Here is a 19465-nt window from a genome sequence, read left to right on the forward strand (position 1 = left end):
GAATGAAGACTTGTTATATTCATTTTAGGTGCATTCAAGAGTCTCACTTTGTGTCCCACCCAGCAAAGGCACAAACAAGTGTTTGTTAAAGGACTGAATGAAAGATGTAGGGATGGAAGTTCTGATTCTGACATAATCCCTCCTGCAAGGAGCCACCTTTATGGGTAACAGACACAGTAAAAACCAGTCAACAATCCTGAGAACGGCGAACATGCCAGAGGTGGGGAAATCTTCATTTATTCTGCCAGAGCTGTCAGTTATCTGTCTCTCTTTACATTATTCACAAAGAGAAGTGCAGAAAAGATCCCAAGATGTTTTGGATCCCCTTAGAAACAGAGATGCCAATTTTATTAGAGTTTTATTAACTCTGGGCAACTAATGAAGAAGGTATCGCCTTGAGAGATCAAGGTTATATCCCACAGAATAAAACTACAATCTCTGATGTCCAGGCATCTTGGAAGAACTTCTGCCTATAGTAGCCGCAGGTGGGGAAGCAGGACAGGGCGGCACGGCTGTCTCCTCCTGTGGCGGCTTCTCTGAGCCAGCTCTTATCTTGCAGCTGCAAAAGCAGCATTCCTCTCTCTGAAGTGCCTTCCAGTAGAGCTGCTAATCACTGTAATTTCAAAGCTACCCACAGGAATCCCTTTTGTTGGAAATGCGAGATAGGGAGTCTAAAGAAAACCAGAGGTATTTATTTATTTTTCATAAATGGAACATGGAATGTGTAACATTCTGCCTGTGTGTTAGGTGATCAGAACGATCTTAAAGCAGGGGGAAGAGGGTAAGCCCTTGGGTGGAAGTAGCTGTGGTGTTCTACAAGTACCAGCTGTGGAGAGGTAAGACCTGGTCCGCATTTGTCGTTTTCTAGCTCCACTCTTTAGGTAATTTCCCTGTACATTTCTGAGCTTTGGTTCTCCATCTATAAATATGAATCATGTCTACTTTGATGGACTGTGGGTAGATTACTGATGTGTGCAAAGTGCCTGGCATAAGGAAGGCACCATACATAGTTGCTATTATTTTCTTCCTGTCTCAGAAGCTCTCAACTCTGCTGCGAATTAGAATTTTTGCCACATACCAGACCAGTTATACCAGAATCTCCATGGGTGAGGCCCAGGGCCCCAGAGATCAGCATTTGCAAAGCTTCCCAGATGATTCCATTGAGCTCCAAGGTTGAGAACCACTGCCCCATGCTACGCTATTGTGATTTATGATAAGAAATAGATATTTTGGTCTTCATCCTGGGTTCTTCGCACAGAGCTCCTAAAACCCTTGGGATTTCCTGAGCAACAGGGGTGCTAGGATAATCTTTTGTTCTAATATTTGGTCTTTGACCCAGGTTCCTGACACAGAGCTGCTAATCCCTTGGAATTTTGCAGGCGATAGGAGTCTTTTGTTCTAATGAGGCAACTGTTGCTGGGCTCCTGGATGGGGGATGGTCACCAGAAAGATCAATCTATGATTAGAAGCTTGAAACCTTCAGCGCCACCCCCCATCCTCTGGGAAGGAAGGAGAGAGGGGCTGGAGACTGAGTTAATAATTGATCATGCCTACGTGATGAAGTCTTGCCAAAAATCCCTGAAATATGGTGTTTGGGGAGCTTCCGGGTTGCTGAACACGTGGAGGTGCTGGGAGGAGAGGGCAGGGAAGTCCCTCCCCCTACACTTTGCCCTTTGCATCTTTTCTATCTGGCTGTTCATCTGTGTCCTTTAAAATATCCTTTGTAATAAATGAGTCATAGTAAGCAAACTGTTTTCCTGATTTCTGTGAGGTGCTGTAGCAAGGGGGGGCGGTCGTGAGAACCTCCGATTTGTAGCCAAGTCAGACAGAAGTTGTGGGTAACTTGGGAAGCTACTGCTTGCAACTGGTGTCCGAAGTGGTGTCAGTCTTGTGGGGCTGAGCCCTCGACCTGTGGGTTCTGCACTAACTCCAGTTAGTGTCAGAGTTGAACTAAATTGCAGGACACCCAGGTAGTGCTGGAGAATTGGTTGGTGTGGTGAAAACCCCACACATCGTGTTCTGTGTTGAGTGAGGGTATAGAAAAGAGATGCTGTTGGTTTTTCATATACACTATCCTAAAAAACTTTCTTCCACCCTCCCTCAGGTGGGGGCCCTCTCTCTCCTTTCCTTATTTATGGTTTTACTTTTTATCACACAAAAGTAGACAGAAAAGTGTGATGAACCCCATATACTGTCACCAAGCCCCACCAACCCTCAACATTTGGTCAGTCCCACCCCACCCTCATTCCTTCTTCTACCTTCTAGAATTATCTTAAAGCAAACCAGTTCTCAAATCTTTTATACATGAACATCTCGGCAGGTGTTTTCTAAAAGATAAAGACTTCTTTTTACAACAACCATAATACCACTGTCACAACTAAGTTTTTAAAAATTTCCTTAATATTATCAAATATCCAGTTTCCAAATTTTTTTTATTAATAGTATTATGTTTTTTACATTCTAAGATGTCGCAGAGCAGTTGGCAGGGAGAGGGAGAGGGGAACGGGGAAGGAAATAGGGTGGGATACGGAGGAAGGAGGGGGGACATGGTTGAGGCCGGTGGCACCTCCCTCATTCCTGCAGGGGAGACCAGGGGGCTTCCGGAGGTGGCTTGGTGGTCATTACTGGGCTGGATGCAGATGTCAGGGGGGTGTGGCTGAAGCCCTCGTCCTCCTACTGCCCCAGCTCAGGAGACCAAGGGGCAGCTCAGTGGTCATCGCTGGGCTGGTTGCAGATGTCAGGGCTCATGGCTGAGGCCCCCAGCCCTCCCTGTTCCCGGCTTAGGAGCCCAGGGGGCTTCCACCTTCTAGGTGTTACAGGTGTTCTTTGGTGAAGTGAGGCCTTTACTAGTTAATATCAAACTTTGTCTCTGGTTGTAGGTATTTTGTTTTCTCTTTCAGTTTTGTGTTGGATTATTCACTGTTCCCACCACTTAAACTCTGCACTGGCACTGGAACTAACTTGTTGTCCTTTGCTTACTTCTAAAATGGGGAAACTTCCTGTGGGGACCAGCACTTGAGCTCTGTGGTTGAGCTAAATTGCTGCTTTGCTGCTGATTCCCTGGGGAAGGCTTTATGAGCAGCTCAGGTTTTAATTGTTGACTTTGTATGTACTTCCAGCTCTTGTGAGTTCTGATACACCTAGTGTTGGGAAAATAGAATAATTTAATCAGGCCCCCTTGCCTACCCCACCGTTTGGGGGTGTTGTGGTGCATTGTTTGTAAGCAAATTGTGTGTGGGGGGGGTGGAGTTAGTGTGCTTGGCTGGTGTCTGCCTCGGGCGTCCGCTCTGCATGGCCATGCTCTCGAACCTATGGCTTTCAAGGACCTTTGCCAGTTACCTCGCTCATAGACCTGAGTGTGAGGGGTCTGGTGACCCAGCCTGGTGTGTGAAGGGTTTGTGACCCAGTCTGGACAACAGGATTGAGGGCTCTGTGAGCTCCAGACCCAGCCCTAGCTTTACAATTGGCAAGTAAAAGAGTGCGACACCTGGATTGTGTGGAAACTCTGGTCTGGGCCTGAGACTTTTGAGCAAACCGCTCCCTGTGCAATTCTATATTCCTTATCAGTCTCCTCTGAGTGGTCCTGTGCTGATTGGGGGGCAGACCAGCTGTCCATGCTGTGCCCCAGTGTTCCCCTGGTGGGCCCATCTCCCCCACCACCTGCACTCCAAACGCTTCCCATGGGATGGGCTGTGCACCAGCCAGTACCTTGTGGTGACTCACAGGCCTCTGAGTGGCTCTTTTTTTTCAGCTGTTCTGGCTCCTTGCTCCTGCGTGGGCCCATGGGAACCCTATTAGTAGTTTTGCTGGCCTGAGGGCCACCAAGGCCCTCTTCTTCCCTGCCGCCACTAAGCAACTTCATCCGAAGGGCACAGCTGCAGCTTTTGCCAGCTCTTGTTCCATGTGCTCACCAGGGCTGGACTGGAAGTGGCCAGGGCTCAAAATGGTGGGAGCAGTTTTTCCTTTCTCTCATCATGGTTTCTCCTGCCTTCATGCACTCCACAGGTCTCTCCTCCTCTTCCCCTGAGCTCTAGCAGCCCCAGCTTGGCTGTCATTGCTTTTTTATAGTTGTAAATTGGTTGATTTGTGGAAGAGAGTGATGCTGGGGACTGTCTATTCTGCCATCTTGACTGGAAGCCCCTCCAAATTTTCAATTGTCTCATAAGTGTTCTAATGCATTGTCAGTTTGTTTGAATTAGGATCCAAATAAGATCCACACATTGTCATTGGTTAGTATGTATTTTAAGAATCTTTTAATTTTTTGTTTTCCTGGCAGTTTATTTGCTGAAGAAATTAACTTATTTTCTGGTAGAGTTTCCTATGGTCTAAGCTGTGCTGGTTGTACCCCTATGGTGTAGTCTAACACGTTTCTCTGTCCCTTGGTTTTCTTATACATGGGAGGTTGCACCTGGAAGTCTGATCTGACTCAGGTTCAGTTGTTTTGGCAGGAGAATTTCATGGGGGGTGAGGTGTTCTTCCCTTAGGAAGGCCTAGCATCCAGCTTTCTTATTTTTCTGGTGGCTCGCCAGTGTGGGGATCTGAGCCCTTGACCTTGGTGTTATAACACCATGCTCTAACCAACTGAGCCAACTGGCCAGCCCTCAGCTTGCTTCTTTATGTTGGCCTTTGATGCTCAATACCTGGATCTGGTCATTCACTAAGGGTTGCAAAATGGTCCATACCTTTCATCAGAGCACTGGTTCCTGTTTGTTTAATTATGCAATTCAATGATTTTTAGTTAATTTGCTGAGTTGTGCAGCCATCACCATAGAACATTTCCATTACCCCAGTAAGATCCCAAGCCCTTTTCTAGTGCATTCCCAGACCCAGGCAACCACTAATCTTCTGTCTCTATCTATTTGCCTTTTCTGGACATTTCATACCCATGGAGGCACTCACTGTGTGGTCTTAGGCAAGCATTGGCTCTTAACACTCATGCGCATCTGAGTTGCAGGGCAGGGCGGGGGTGGGGGCTCTTTCAAAACCTGGGTGCCTGGGAACTGCCCCCAGCTTCTGATTCAGTCTGGAATGGGTCTGAGCGTCTGAGACTGAACAGCTTCCCAGATGATTCTGATATGCAGCCCAGGTGGAGGGCTCTGCATGGTCAACTTCTTCTGAAAGGGGTGGTTTGAACCCACCGCCTCCACTTCCTCACCTCCTATGCACATCTTGATCATGACAATGTGGCTTCTGCCCCCACCACATGCTAAGTCCGATGACCCATTTCAGTCTTCTTTCTACTGGCTTCTGCTCACAGCTACTTCTAGAAACCCCCTCTCCTTCCCAGACACCCACTCCTGGTGCTGCTTCTCTTTTTGATGGCCACACCTCTCTCTGTGCTTTAAAGACTGAGGTTTCCCTCTTTCTACCTCCCCTGGGCGATCTCGTCCACTGCTATGCTCAATCCCCATCCTTACATGCTGGTGGTTCCCAAATCCCTATTCCTCACCCCAGTATCTCTTCTGAACCCCAGAACTGTTCTTCTACCCACCGTCTGGACATGGCCATCCACATTTCCTGCTGGCATCTCAACCAGGTTTGCAAAACCAAATTCATTCTTTTTCCCCAGCTCTGCTGCTAGTGAGCTGGGTCAGGAGGGCATGGCACAGGAAGCTCTTTGAGACTCAATTTCTGTACTTGCAAGATGGGAATAATCCCCTGTGGAGAGTTTCAGAGGTCACTGGTGCCCATGGCCAGCATGCCTAGGGCCCTCAGTGCAGCTTCTGCCTCCTCCTGTGTCCCATCCTGAGCCCCAGGCTGCTCCTCTCTCGGGACAGCCTCTTTTGTCAGCTTTCAGCTCCCCGGGACAGAAACCCAAGTCTTCCATGTCTGATCCACTGTGGATCCTGATAGACCCTATCTCAGAAACAGCTCTCATGTTTACCCTGCTCCCCACTCCTCACCCTGCTGTCCAAGTGTGGGACTTGGTCACTGTCTGTCTGTCTGGACAACAGCCTTGGCCTCCTCTTGCCTGCCATTCCACCACCAGTTGGTGGCTGAAGTGACCCTTCTAGAACCCAACCATAACCATATCATTCTCTCACTTAAAATTCTGTGATGGCTCCTGGGATCTGCCTAAATTCCTCAGCCGAGTAGTTCAGTTCTTTGCCACTCTGGCCTCGTCCCCCACCATTTCTCACAAGCATCGTACTCTCAGCCTCCCCCACATGCCACTCCATTGTGTTTGCTTTTGAGCCTTGAACACCTGCTCTTTCAGCCCCCAATGTCTTGCCCCCCACACACACACCTCTGCCTGGCAAACGTTATTCACCCTTCCTCAGGGACATTTAGTCATCTCTTCCTGCGTGCCTCCACCACGCGTGGTAAATGCTTCAGTCATTTTTTTAGCAAACGCATTTACTATGTGCCAGACAAAGTTCCTAAGGGCTTCACAAATGTCAGCTCTTTCATTTTCATAACCCTATGAGGTCATTATTGTTATCCCTGCTACAGATGAGGAACCAAAGGCCCCTGAGAGGTTGAGTCGCTGGCCTCAATCACTTAGTTACAAGTGGCAGAGCCAGTGCTGGAACCCAGCTGGGGTGGCCCCAGAATTTGGGCTCTGACTCATTCCACTGTGTGGACTCTCTGATGGGAGTGGCCCATCAGAGAACACTTACAATTAAGCTCAACAATATGAAATTGCCCATATTGGACCCTTTGGGGCCCATAAAAATAGCAAATTTGTATGGCTCAGTGTGCTAGGCACTCAGGGCACAGCAGAAAACGCAACTGACAGTCTTTGCCCTTAGAAAGGAAACAACTATGATGGGGGGCAGCAGGGAGCTGAGAGCATCTGACCTGATCTAGGGAGTGGTCTATGAGGGCCCCCTGCTGAGGAAGTGATGTTTAAGAGAAGACCTGAATGGGGAAGGAGAGGTGAAGGGGGAGTTTGGGGATGAGGGTGAGGGAAGGGGCTTCCAGGCAGAGGTACGACCCTGGAACAGCACAGGCTAAGGCCTGAAAGATAAGAGAAAAAACTGCCCACTCTGTCACCATCATGGCCCAGTGGTTAGCACCTGGCACAGAGCAGGTGCTCAGTAAGGAACTGTCGAAGAATACATTGGAAATGGAAAGAAGTCAAGAGAACTGGATCTAATGCCTTCAAGGTGGGGTTTTCAGCAGGAGAGTTAACAAAGAAAACCAGAACTGGGCAGTAAAGTGGTAAAAACAGATCTTATTCAGGACTATTGCAGCAGGGGAAAGAGACCTCAGGAGAGAACTGGGCTCAATTCCAAACATAGCGTGGGCAAGTGGGAATCTACAGCCAAGGAGCAGAGCGGGGGTTGGCAGATGGAAAATCACTAAGAGGAGACATCAGGGGTGAGGGGGGATTCTGGCTAAACCAACCTAACAGGATTCTTGCTGAAGACAGGCCAGGGCGATCGGACATCACCTGTGGTGGCGAGGGTGGGAGGTGGGGGTGGTGGTGGGGGTGGTGGAGGATGAGGAGCCCAATCAGAGATCGAGGGTGATCAGATACAGAGGATGAGAGATTCTGGCTAAGAGGACTCAGCAGGATTCCTGCTAAAATTGGACAGTGCCCAGACGAACAGAAGTCCAAAAGCCCAGGACTAATTGGGGAACCTGAATAGGGTTTGGTAAAGGAGAGAATCTTTGTCTGAGCGATCCACTCAAATGTACTTTTTTAATGGTTTATTTTGAAGATAAGCTTAATGAAGTTTAATTACAGATGGTATAGTCCATCCTTTCTTGTGTGCAGTTCTGAGCCTTGACAAACGCATCAGCTGCATAACCACCATGACAGATAAGCTATGGAACAGTTCAGTTGCAGCAAAAACTGCTTTGTGCTGCCCCTGTGTGGTCAGCCCCTCCCGCATCCCAGGCAAACACTGATCTGTTCCCTGTTGCTACAGTTTTGCCTTTTCCAGGGTGTCATATGAATGGAATCATATATACTGTAGCCTTTTGAATCTGGCTTCTCTTACTTAGCATAATACATCTGAGACAGCTCCGTATTGTGTGTATCAGTAGTGTTTCTTTTGTATTGCAGACTAGAATTTCATTGTATAGATGCACCACAGTTTGTTTACCCGACATATACCAGTTGAAGGATTCAAATTCACTTAAAAAAAAAAGAAATCACAGCACCTAATTTGAGTAGGGTGCGGTGGGAACTCTGCCCTCTGTCTGGTCACAGGCCTTTCCCTGGTGGGACAATGAACAACAGAGACAGGGACCACGTCTCAGTTCCCAGCACCCAGCCCAGGCACAGCTGGCTGGGAATGGAGGAACTGAAGCCACATGGGGCAGATGCGGGACAGAATGTGGGAAGGAGGGCTGGGTGCAGTCGCTTAGGACTGTGGCTGAGGAGGAGAAGTGGGGTGAGCGGGCAGGGGGGTGAAGATTGACTGCTTGGCTTTGGGGAAGAAAGGCTAGACAAGCCCCTTACTGCTAAGGGGCTGCAGTAAGTGATTTAGTTACTCAGGTGTGTAGATCACCATCTAGGTTTTGTGTAAAAGGCCCAGAATATTTCAAGTGGCCATTTTGGAATTACAATGTGTTTGGATAATCTTGCCCCAGGAGTTTATTAAAATTGGTAAGAATCATCTCTGAAGTATATTGACAGTGAACAATTCAACACACTGCTGAAAAAGAGACCCAAGCAGTTCTTCAGTATTTTGGTTCAAATGGATTATATAACTAGTTAAAGTATTTCAGCTGGGGGTATTTTTGTCCCTTCCCTGCCCCCATTGTTGGGGTTCTTCAGCAAAACTGTAAGATCTGTTTGATTTGTGCACTGAGTAGTTTCAGTGGTTTCAAATTACTGTTTAAATATTGCTGAAGTTTCATGGCATTTTTTTTAACCTTCATTAGAAGTTTTAGAAATTTCTGACCGTAGCCTTTTTCACATCACAATGTGACAGTTTTTCTATATGAAGACATTGAAAGAACACAAAGGGTTTTTCCTTTTATCTCTTATTTACATGGAAATTTAAGATGTTACAGTTTCCCAGAAGCATGGTAGCATGGAGATAGCTATGTGTGTCTCTGTATACACTGATATTTAGGAATGCTCTTCGATGTGAAGTTTTCTTTTTGTTTCTGCTTTTTGGCTCATAAATGAGATATTTTATCTGGAGCGGATAAATCCAATAGTGACAAGTACATGGAATAATAAAGAAGACTTTGAACTTAAACCCAAGGAACTTGGCTAGTTCTGGAGATAGCCATATGAAAACTTTAAAACAGAAGTATGGGTAGCTTGCTTGAGGTAACTCTGTGTCAAATAGTCATTGGTTAAGTATCTGCAAAGAACTTGGATATTATTTCAGAGGACACAAAATAAAAGAACAAACTGGAAAACATAAAGATTACAGAGAAAAAAACCAATACCTTCCTGTGCAGTCTTGTTGGAATTTGGACTTGCCATGAGGTGTTGAAGCCTTGTTTCAATGAGTCGGAGAGACTGGACCTAAGTGACACAGCATGACTTTGCTCCGGCCTGGCTTAATTTTCCTACTCCACCAGCATCAACAAAGTCGTCACTGAATTTCGAGAAGCGTTCTGAAAACTTTTCATGGACAGAGAATCGTTATGATGTGAATCGTAGACGACACAACTCTTTGATGGCTTTGGTTCTGGTATTGGACATCCTAATGGAGGTAACTTTGGAAGGAAAGAAAAAAATGAATGGTGTACACATGGAAGAAATGGTACTGAAAACATAAATCATCGAGAGGGACACCATCGTGGAAGTTGCCGTTCTCGAAGCAATATTTTCTGTTCTGGAAAAAGCCAAGGACAACATGAAAACAACATACCTGACAAGGAAATCAGGAGGAAAGAAGACAAGAGAGAATGCAAACAGTCTGAGGCTGAGGATTTTCCAACTTTAAATCCTGATTATGAAAGAGAACCATATCAGACTAAATCTTCAGCTGCAGGTGTATGAGAATATGCACTGTTTCCAAAACGTAGAGCTCCATTTGGTACTGCTGTTCACTAGGTACTACAAAAGACTTACAGCTATCTGGATTCCCAGTAGTAGGAAATCTTCAGTCACAGCCAGTTAAGAACAGAACTGGTGTAAGTATTTATAAAGGCTTAGTTCCTAAACCCACTGCTCTACCTATAAAATCTACATGATGGAAAAGCCAAACTATAGAAAACAAAGTTGGGACTTTTCTCTCATGAGTCTACATATGGTGTTGGTAACTTTATGCTTTTAAATCGACTGCCAAGAATTTTAGTCCATCAACAAATTCAGTGAAAGAGTGTAATTGCTCAAATTTCTCTTCACTTGTTGACAAACACTCAGCAGCTTCGTCTCACCAAACTGAGACAAATGTGCACTGATGAAAAGAGTGAATTTTTGCAAGCATTGAAAAGGGACAGAGTAGAACATGAAGACGAGAGAGAGACGTGCTGGCTCAGAGTAGGACGACGACTCATTTAATTTGCATAACAGCAACAGTATTCACCAAGAAAGGGATATAAACCAAAATTTTGATGAAAATGAAATTCCCCAAGAGAATGGCGATGCCTCGGTGACTTCCCAACAGATTATTTGGTCTTCACCCTTCCCACAGACTGATGTCCTTTCAAGTTCATTTGAGGCAAAACACAGATTGTTAAAGGAGGTGGGCTGGCAGGAAGACAGTGACAGTGACAAAACATGTGCTCCCTTAACTGAGAATGAAATGAGAGAACTCTGGGCTATTAGTGAGTAGTTACAGAGGAATGGTTTGAGAAAAAATGGCATTTGAAAAATGGCCTGATCCGTGATTTCAAATTTGGGCCCTGGAAAAAAAGCACTTTCAAACTCACGATTGAGAATGACATAGACAAGTAGCCGTAACACATCAGATGACGACGATGTGTGAAGGATTTCCTAACAGCTTTAGAAATTTTAGTGCGACACATCTCTCATATAGTTTGGGGTGAATTGGAAAAATGGAGAACTATAATTTACGTCGTGACGTACCCCATTAGAAGATGGTTTTTGGGGGGTGGACTTCAATATGAAGAAAACCACGGGGGCCGAGCCCGTGGCGCACTCCGGAGAGTGCGGCGCTGGGAGCGCAGCCACACTCCCGCCGCAGGTTCGGATCCTATATAGGCGTGCTCACTGGCTGAGTACCGGTCACGTAAAGGACAAAAAAAAGAAAGAAAACCACGAATGTTGTGTTGGTCAGTGTTGAACATTATTTCTTCCTAAATGAATGTTATAGAAATGAGGACCTTGGTTGATCCAGCACTGACTTTCTACATCACTGCAGCATGTCTGTGATTAGCAATGTGATGATGTAACCAATGAGATTTTCTCATTTAATAATTAAAAAGTGTGTAATTTTTTTAAAAAAGAAAAAAGAAAGAAAGGCTATTTGAGAGAGGGCCTGCTTCTGAGGGGCCTTAACTTCAACTTGGAGCAAAAGAGTGAGAGAGCGAGCGACAGAGAAAGAGTGTGTGTGCGTGCGTGCGTGTGCGCGTGTGTGTGCGTGCGTGCGCGCACCTGTGCCCAATCAAACACCGTCCCGTGCTGTCTAATCGTCTACCCTGGGGCAGCCAAGTCCATGGACGGCAGTGCCCATGAGGCTGCAGGTCTTCTCTTGGCCGACAGATGGCGATGTGGTACTGCGTCGCTCCCGCCTCTGCGGTCACCCGGTTCAAGAGTCAGGAAGGGCCCGTTAACCCTACGTTGTGGGCGTGAAGGTCCTTAAGAGACCACCATGTCCATGATCCTTATTTTACAGGCAAATAACTCTCCACGTTCTGCAGAAGAGGGGCTCAAATCCAGTTTTCCCGTGTTCTTTCCTCTTTGTGCAGCCTCCACTTCTAGAGAGATTTATTGAAATTTCAGGCTTGGTAGTCTCCAAAGGAGAACCTGAGACAGAAAGGCCCGCAGGGCCCGCCGCGTTCTGACTCTGCGGCCAATTTGCTGTGTGCCCGCAGCGATTTGCCTCCCTTGTGGCTCTCAGCCTCCATGTCTAAAAACCTGAGCGTCCAGCTTTAAAGTACGTGGAGAAAACTGGGATGAAAAGACACAAACATTCTGCCGGGCACTTCAGCTTGTAAATAACTAATCCTCCTAGGCAGGGAAGAATGGATGTCTGCAGGGGGACCTCCAGGTGGTGCACACAGGACGGTTGTCCATGCTGTTGAAATACTGACATACTTCTCATCTAGTAGGTAAATGGTTGTTGACCCAGCACTAGATTTGTCAGATAAAATACAGGACACCCAGCTGACTTTGAATTTCAGATAAATAGCAGATAATTTTTAAGTATGTCCTAAATATCACCTACGACATGTTTACACGAAAATGTTATTTGATGTTCATCAGAAGTTCAAATTTAACTAGGTGTTCTGCAACCTTGTCCAGCCCACAGGGCCCACCCTCTGCCCCAGCCCCTCCCCTGGGATCTCCAGATCTTCACCCTGACTGGGGGGTGCCTGATTTAACTGGTGGTTAAATATTTTGTCTATCACCCTGACTGCGAGCGAGGTAACCAGAATGGACGGCTGTCCTCTCATTTTTCCTCCCAGGCCTGGAGTTCCTGTTGCCCCCGACCACCCTGGCAGCGCTGGCGGACAGCTGGCTCCGAGAGGACTGCCCAGGCCTCGACTACGCTGCCCTGGTGGCTGGGGCGGCCCCCTCGCAGGCAGCACTGTGGGCCAAATCCCCCGGGGTACTGGCTGGGCGGCCTTTCTTCGATGCCGTCTTTGCCCAACTCAGCTGCCAGGTGTCCTGGCTCCTCCCCGAGGGATCGAAGCTGGTGCCCGTGGCCAAGGTGGCTGAGGTCCGGGGCCCCGCCCACCGCCTGCTGCTGGGGGAGCGGGTGGCCCTCAACACGCTGGCCCGCTGCAGTGGGGTGGCCAGCGCAGCCGCAGCCGCTGTGGAGATCGCCAGGGGGACCGGCTGGACCGGGCATGTGGCGGGCACCAGGAAGACCACGCCAGGCTTCCGCCTGGTGGAGAAGTACGGGCTCCTCGTGGGCGGGGCCGCCACGCACCGCTACGACCTGGGAGGGCTGGTGATGGTGAAGGACAACCACGTGGTGGCCGCCGGTGGTGTGGAGGAGGTGCGTATCCGCTGAGCCCCTGGCCTGCCCGTCCAGCCCTCGCCCTCATCACGCCCTCCCCTCTACCAGAGACCCCCGCCAACGCCACCACCAATAGCGGTGGCCTGGAGTCAAGGGACGAGGACTCCTCCTCCCCTCAGCTTTTCCGTCTGTGAAAGGGGGTGGGTTGGCCTTGCTGCTCACCTGTGTTCTGCTGCTGCTTGGTGTGATGATCAAGAGCAAAGGACAAGCCCTTGGGAACCCGGTGTTGGTGGCCCCACCACCTGGGGCAGATCTCTTTGGACCTGCGTCCCATCTGTAAAAATGTTCTTGAAGACCCCTTCTCGTTTTAATATTATGAACCAAACTGAACTCAGGTCCAAATGCCAAATATCACTGATATTTGTCCCGTTTTATGGCCCACGAAAATGACAGTTCCAGGTGTCTCTGTTGTGTTTCTGGCGGTAACCGGGATCCGAACCCGTGATGTCGGTGTTACAACACCGCGCTCTAACCCCCTGAGCTAGCTCGCCCGGCGCCCGTTTCCGGTTCCCTCGCTAACCCCGCGCTCGTCGCCGGGCCGGCCGGTGCCGCGGCGCTCACGCTGCGCTCCGCTGCGGCAGGCGGTGCGCGGGGCGCGGCGGGCGGCGGACTTCGCGCTGAAGGTGGAGGTGGAGTGCGGCAGCCTGCAGGAGGCGGCGCGGGCGGCCCAGGCGGGAGCCGACCTCGTCCTGCTGGACAACTTCAGGCCAGAGGTGAGGCGGGCTCTGCTTCCCGGGAAGGGGCGGCGGGGGGGCTCCCACCTGCCTGGGCTTGTGTCCTGCTGCAGGAGCTGCACCCCACGGCCGCGGCGCTGAAGGCCCGGTTCCCGAGCGTGGCGGTGGAAGCCAGCGGGGGCGTCACGCTGGCCAACCTCCCTCAGTTCTGCGGGCCCCACATTGACGTCATCTCTTTGGGGATGCTGACCCAGGCGGCCCCGGCCCTCGATTTCTCCCTCAAGCTGTTTACCGAAATGCCGCAAGTCCACTCGTCCTAACGCCAAAGAGGATGACACCGGCGGTGGGTTGACATTGTTTGCTGGGACCCTCAAGGGTAGTCTTTAGGTTCAGTGGCCAACAGGGCACACTTGGTGTCAGCCTGGGCTCAGCTCTGGCTCTGCCACCTACTGCTGTGTGACCTGGCAGGGCCGACTTCACCTCTGCTCACCTCAGTTTTCTAATCTGTGAAATGGGTCTAATAAATGATCAACCTTATGGGGGTTTTCGGTGATAATTAACACATAGTGAGTGGTCAGGAAATGTTAGAGATTACTGTAGTTCCTCTATTCTAAGAGGCACATATTTTTTTCATATGCTGCCTTCTCTGAAGTCAGGGTGCCCCTTTAATCAATGGTGTCTCAGGGTCACAGTCAGCTGGGCAGCTATTGTCACATGCACACAGCTTGGAGACACAGACAATAAATTATATGAGATAGTCAACAATTATAAAATAGGCCTTGTGTGAGATGATTTTGCACAACTGTAGGCTAATGTAAACGTTCGGAGCATGTTTAAGGTAGGCTAGGATAAGCTGTGATGTTCAACAGCTTAGGTGTATTAAATACATTTTCAACTAATGGTGGGTTAATTGGGATGTAACCCTATTATAAGTTGAGGAATATCTGTACATGATCAAAATATGTGTTGCAATAGTCCAGAAGAGCTCTTTCAGGGCTGGTGGGTTAGCTCAGTTGGTTAGAGCATGGTGCTGATAACACCAAGGTCCAGGGTTTGATCCCTGTACCAGCTGGCCACCAAAAAAAAAAAAAAAAAAAAGCTCTTTCAACGTGTATAAAATAGAAATTGTAGGCGATAAGAAACCATTGGTCATGGTTTAACTGGCAGTTTTCTTTTTGAGCAATAATATAGGTGTTTTATAATCACTGGCATCTTGTGTTTGAAGACACATGGCATCAGGTCTGATATTCAGCTGGGACATTCCACTTGGTTGATATCCATGTTGTACTAGTTATTAAGGATTTTGCCTCTCATCTCTGGCTACTTTTGTTAGCCCTTTCGTGGAGGTGAGGACCTGTCCGTTCCTCACTCCCAGGGCCTCCAACAAACTCCATCATGCATCTTCCCTAAAATGAAAGACCCTCCATTCAGTGCTGAGGGCCTTTTAGGATCTGGTTCCATGGGGCTAACATTTGTTGGGGGAAGACGGTGGGTATAGAGCCGCTGGGGCCAGACCACAAGTCAGTTGAGGGAATGAGGGATGGGGCAGGTCGGGGGTCCATGTTCAAAGATCAAACTTCCTTCCTCACTAAGTCAGGACTCAGGGATCTACGCAGAGGATCTAAATCCAGCTCCCCAAATACACACACACACACACGTGTGTGTGTGTGGTCCCACTCATCTCAAGCTCACCTCTCTCTAACCCTCCTAGGGAAGTGGGGATGTGAGAGATCCCTAGGGTGCAGGTGGTCCCTAAGTGCTGCTCCCACAGAGGCCCCATCTGAGGCTGCTTCTCCCCTCCCAGAACCCACTCTCCTCTCCCCATTTGCAAGAGGAGCTCTTACCCACAAAGGCTCCTTCCCCCGGGGGTCTCTGGGGTCCCAATCTGCCTTGGGGGAGATACCTACCCCTTTGTCCCTTTCTCAACCCTGGAGACCAGCATCGGGCCTGGGGAAGGGATGGTAAGGAAAACAATGAGTTAACCTCAGAAGCAAAAGCTGCAGACAGGCCAAGACCTTCATCCTTCATGCACCAAACAAGCTCTGAGCACCTGCCGTGGCCAGGCTCTCAGCACACAGTGGACGGAGGTTCATTTGGCAGAGACACCTGGCCAGGCTGGACCTGTCTTGGGCAATGGCCTGAACCAGAGGGGCCATTCCCATAGGACACAGCCCCAAGGTGCTGCCTGGGGCTGCCCCTTCCTCTAATCCCCACTTTCACCCTGAGTCCTCCTGTCTTTCCTTCAGGGGAAACATGGATACACTCAGCCAGGTGGCCTTCCCTACTCCAGAGAACTCAGATCTGCAGCCTCACTCCTCATGCCTGGAAGGGGAGACCGGGATCCCCACAGAACCAGGGCACTGCAGGGCATCAAATCAGGAAATCTGGGCCCAGGTGTGAGCTGGGAACTGGAAGGCAGAACACCTGGGATCCAGGAGGGAATCAGAGCCTGAAAGAGGCAGAAGTGAGGAGTGCATACCAGGAGCCACATGGATAAAATAAACGGGTGAAGCTGGACTAAGACAAGGGGGCATGGGCTCTGGCCCACTGCAGATTGCATGCTGCACCCACAGCATTCCAATTAAAAAAGAAAAATAAATTTGCCAGGCTGAGTCTTAAGCTCCCCCTTGAACCCAGAAATGGGTCAGCCCTCCAGGAACCTCCAGATCTGAGAGCCAGGGAGGGGATTGCATTAAAAGGAAATGGATCCTGGGTAGGAAAGAGCAACACATGCCCTCTTTGCAGGGCAATGGATTTCCAAGCAGAGGAGACTGCCTGGCAGAGGCCCAGAGGGAGGAAATGGCTTGGATTGTTTGGTGTAAGATTTGAAGCTGGGACTGGGAAAGGCAAGATGGCTAGGAGATGGGCTGCAGCCAGACCACAAAATGTTAGGTCAGAGGATTTGGACTCTTTCCCAAGAGCCATCACATCCAAGCTGGCTAATGAGGTAAGCTTATTTGCAGTTGAGATTGAGTCCACTGCAGGAAGATGCATTTGAGGAGGACAGAGTGGCTGCAGCGAGATCAGGAGCAGGCTGTTCAAGAGGGCAATGGGATTGGAGAAGAGAACGCAGTGGAGGATACAGCATCTGCAAAGGCTCAGAGGGCAGAGGGAGCCTGATGGGTGCAAGGCAGTAGCAAGACTTGGGGCTGGGGAAATGGACAAGCAGGTGGCAGAATCTCACACTTCACCTGGTCATCCATGTGGCTGCACTTCCTCCTTGCCTGGCCAGCCTGGGACTAGGCTTGGATCATTTCCCCAGGCTGCATCATGTCCAGTGTAAAGCCTGTTCAGCAAGCGTGCCCATGAAACCGGCCTGTTATATGTAAATGGAGCGCCACCATCAGTATCTACGGCCATCGTCTCGTTGCTGCCTGGTGGATGAGGAGGGACCACAGTGGCTGAGCAGCCCTCCCCAGCATGTGTAGGTCCCTCTCCCTCAGTGAATGCTGGCGGGCAGTTGGGTGTTAGCATCTCCATTTTACCCATGAGAAAACAGGCTTTATGAAGTGAAGCTGCTCAGGATCACACATGAATAAAGTGGTGGATCGGAGTTTGAAGTCCATGTCATTCGCTCAGTCAATAAATATTTATTGAACACCTACTATGTGCCAGGCACTATTCTAGATGCTGGATATACAACAGTGAGTACGCAGATAAATATCCCTGTCCCCGTGGAGTTTATATTCTAGCGTGGGGGGCGGGGGTGGGGTGGTGAAGAACAGGTAAAGAAAAAGTATTTAAGGTGGGCCAGCCCGCGGCTCACTCGGGAGAGTGCGGCGCTGGTAGCGTCGAGGCCGCGGGTTCGGATCCTATATAGGGATGGCCGGTGCGCTCACTGGCTGAGCGTGAAGACCACACCGTACCGAGGGTTGCGATCCCCTTACCGGTCAAAAAAGAAAAAGAAAAAAAAAAGAAAGAAAAAGGAAAAAAAAGTACTTAAGGAAAATGGGAACGTAGAATATCACATGTGAAATCCTCTGGTGGCCACCAGAGGGCACTGCAACCACACCGCCCTCCATTCTCTGCTTCCATTTCCCTTTCTGGATTCCAAAGACAATAGCCAAAGGGGCTAGGAGTGCCAGGTACAGCATCTACTCAAAAACGAAAGCTGAGGATTGAACGTGCTGGTGCGATCTAGTGGCCAAGTGGGTGGCCAGGGGCCTGCCGGGGTCAGGAGCCAATAAAGTCGGTGAAAATCACAGAAAAAAATATAATAAATAAAAATAAAAAATAAAAAAGAATGAAAGCTGAGGAGGAATTTGCAACAGTTCTTTCTTCCACCCACGTTTCCAGCTTAATCCCCTCCTCAGATCCCCATCCAATTGCCCAGGGTACCACGGTGACTTTTCAAAGCCCTGTGTACTCCAAGTTCACCAACGACTCACATTCACTCACCAGCCCGTCCACCTCCCCTCCACGTCCCCACCTGCCCACCCCATTCCATGCACGCTCTTGCTCACCCACTTACGCTATCCAACCACTAACTCCTACCCATCCTCCTTCTCATCCACCCGGCTGCCTGGCCACCCACCCATCCACCCACTCCCCTTCCGTCTACCCACCTGCCCACCCATCTCTCCTCCCCACCCACCAACTGACGCCATGGAAGCCCAGAGCTGGGGTACTCAGTCCGGAGGGTCAAAGACAGCAAAAGATCAAAGCAGGTGATAGAGCCAGTGAATTTCCTCAGTGGGCATGAGTTTTTGTGTGCCAAGGTCAATGAAGGGTGAAAGCATTTGAAAACAGCAAGATCAACTATCTGAAAATGATTTTTTCTTTGAATCTTTAAAAAATCCCACTGTGGAATTATGTTGCCAATTTATCACTATCCCTTCAAGATGACAAGTAGGTAAAATTCCATAAATGTTTCAGCGCCTCTATACTTTGTTCCAATGACTTCGTGAGTAATAGATCATTTTGGCTATTAGTAACATTTGAGACCTGCTTTCTGAGGTCCTAAGAAGCTCAGCACAGTAAGACCGAACTACAAAGTACTCAAGAAAATCTGACCACGAGGCTGTGAATAACGTCTCCATCCATCACATCCAGATAATGAGGGCTTGCTTTATTTCTGATATGTATCGCTCTTCAGATCACTGGAATCTAGTACAGCAGACCCAGAAAATCAACAGGGGCAAAGAGATCATCGTACATATCTCTAGTTTGGTGGGTCCTTGGGTAACCTCTTTGCTTCTTTCCAGTTCTTCAGCTAAAAGATTCAGGAGCCTTAGACAGCACCAACAAAGTGTGTCCCACCAGTTGTGTTCTTCTAGATATTTGGATGCTTTTTAACAAAAGGAAAAAGCAAGCATCTTTGTTGGAATAATATATCAATATGTAAGGACACTATTGATTTCGTAAAAGCTGGATACACATCATGCTTCCCACATTTAAAAAAAAAAAAAGCAATAAAAGACCTTTAACTGTAACCTTGCTAATAACCAAAATATATATAATTTTTATTTTTTGCACAATCTGCTTTGTTTTCTCAAAATGTTATGAGCCAGAAGGGGAATTCACTGAGATTTGGCAGCTTTTTGGGTGGAGGATTGTAGTTAATACATTTTTACATTACCGGTATAGTAACTACCCAAATGGATGTAAGATTTTAAGAGCTAAACCAAGACTTGCAATTTTTATTCCAACCTAATTAATTCCAATGTATGAAAAGTCCATTGTGGAAACATAGAAGATGCAAGAGAACTATTTATATCACCTCAA

At 48.5% G+C, this 19465-nt stretch overlaps 1 protein-coding gene and 1 pseudogene across 1 annotated transcript; both read left to right on the forward strand.

Moving 5' to 3' along the window:
- The first annotated feature begins 9590 nt into the window (after positions 1–9590).
- Positions 9591–10847, forward strand: LOC134381192 (vasculin-like; annotated as a pseudogene).
- A 737-nt stretch (positions 10848–11584) lies between these two features.
- Positions 11585–14061, forward strand: QPRT (quinolinate phosphoribosyltransferase). Its single transcript, XM_063101110.1, has 4 exons — positions 11585–11636; positions 12511–13046; positions 13649–13780; positions 13855–14061. Exons 1-4 carry the CDS (start codon positions 11585–11587, stop codon positions 14059–14061), a joined length of 927 nt encoding a protein of 308 aa, XP_062957180.1.
- Positions 14062–19465: the final 5404 nt, after the last annotated feature.

This window comes from Cynocephalus volans, chromosome 6 (assembly GCF_027409185.1).
Source record: "Cynocephalus volans isolate mCynVol1 chromosome 6, mCynVol1.pri, whole genome shotgun sequence".
In the NCBI taxonomy this organism is placed as follows: Eukaryota; Metazoa; Chordata; class Mammalia; order Dermoptera; family Cynocephalidae; genus Cynocephalus; species Cynocephalus volans.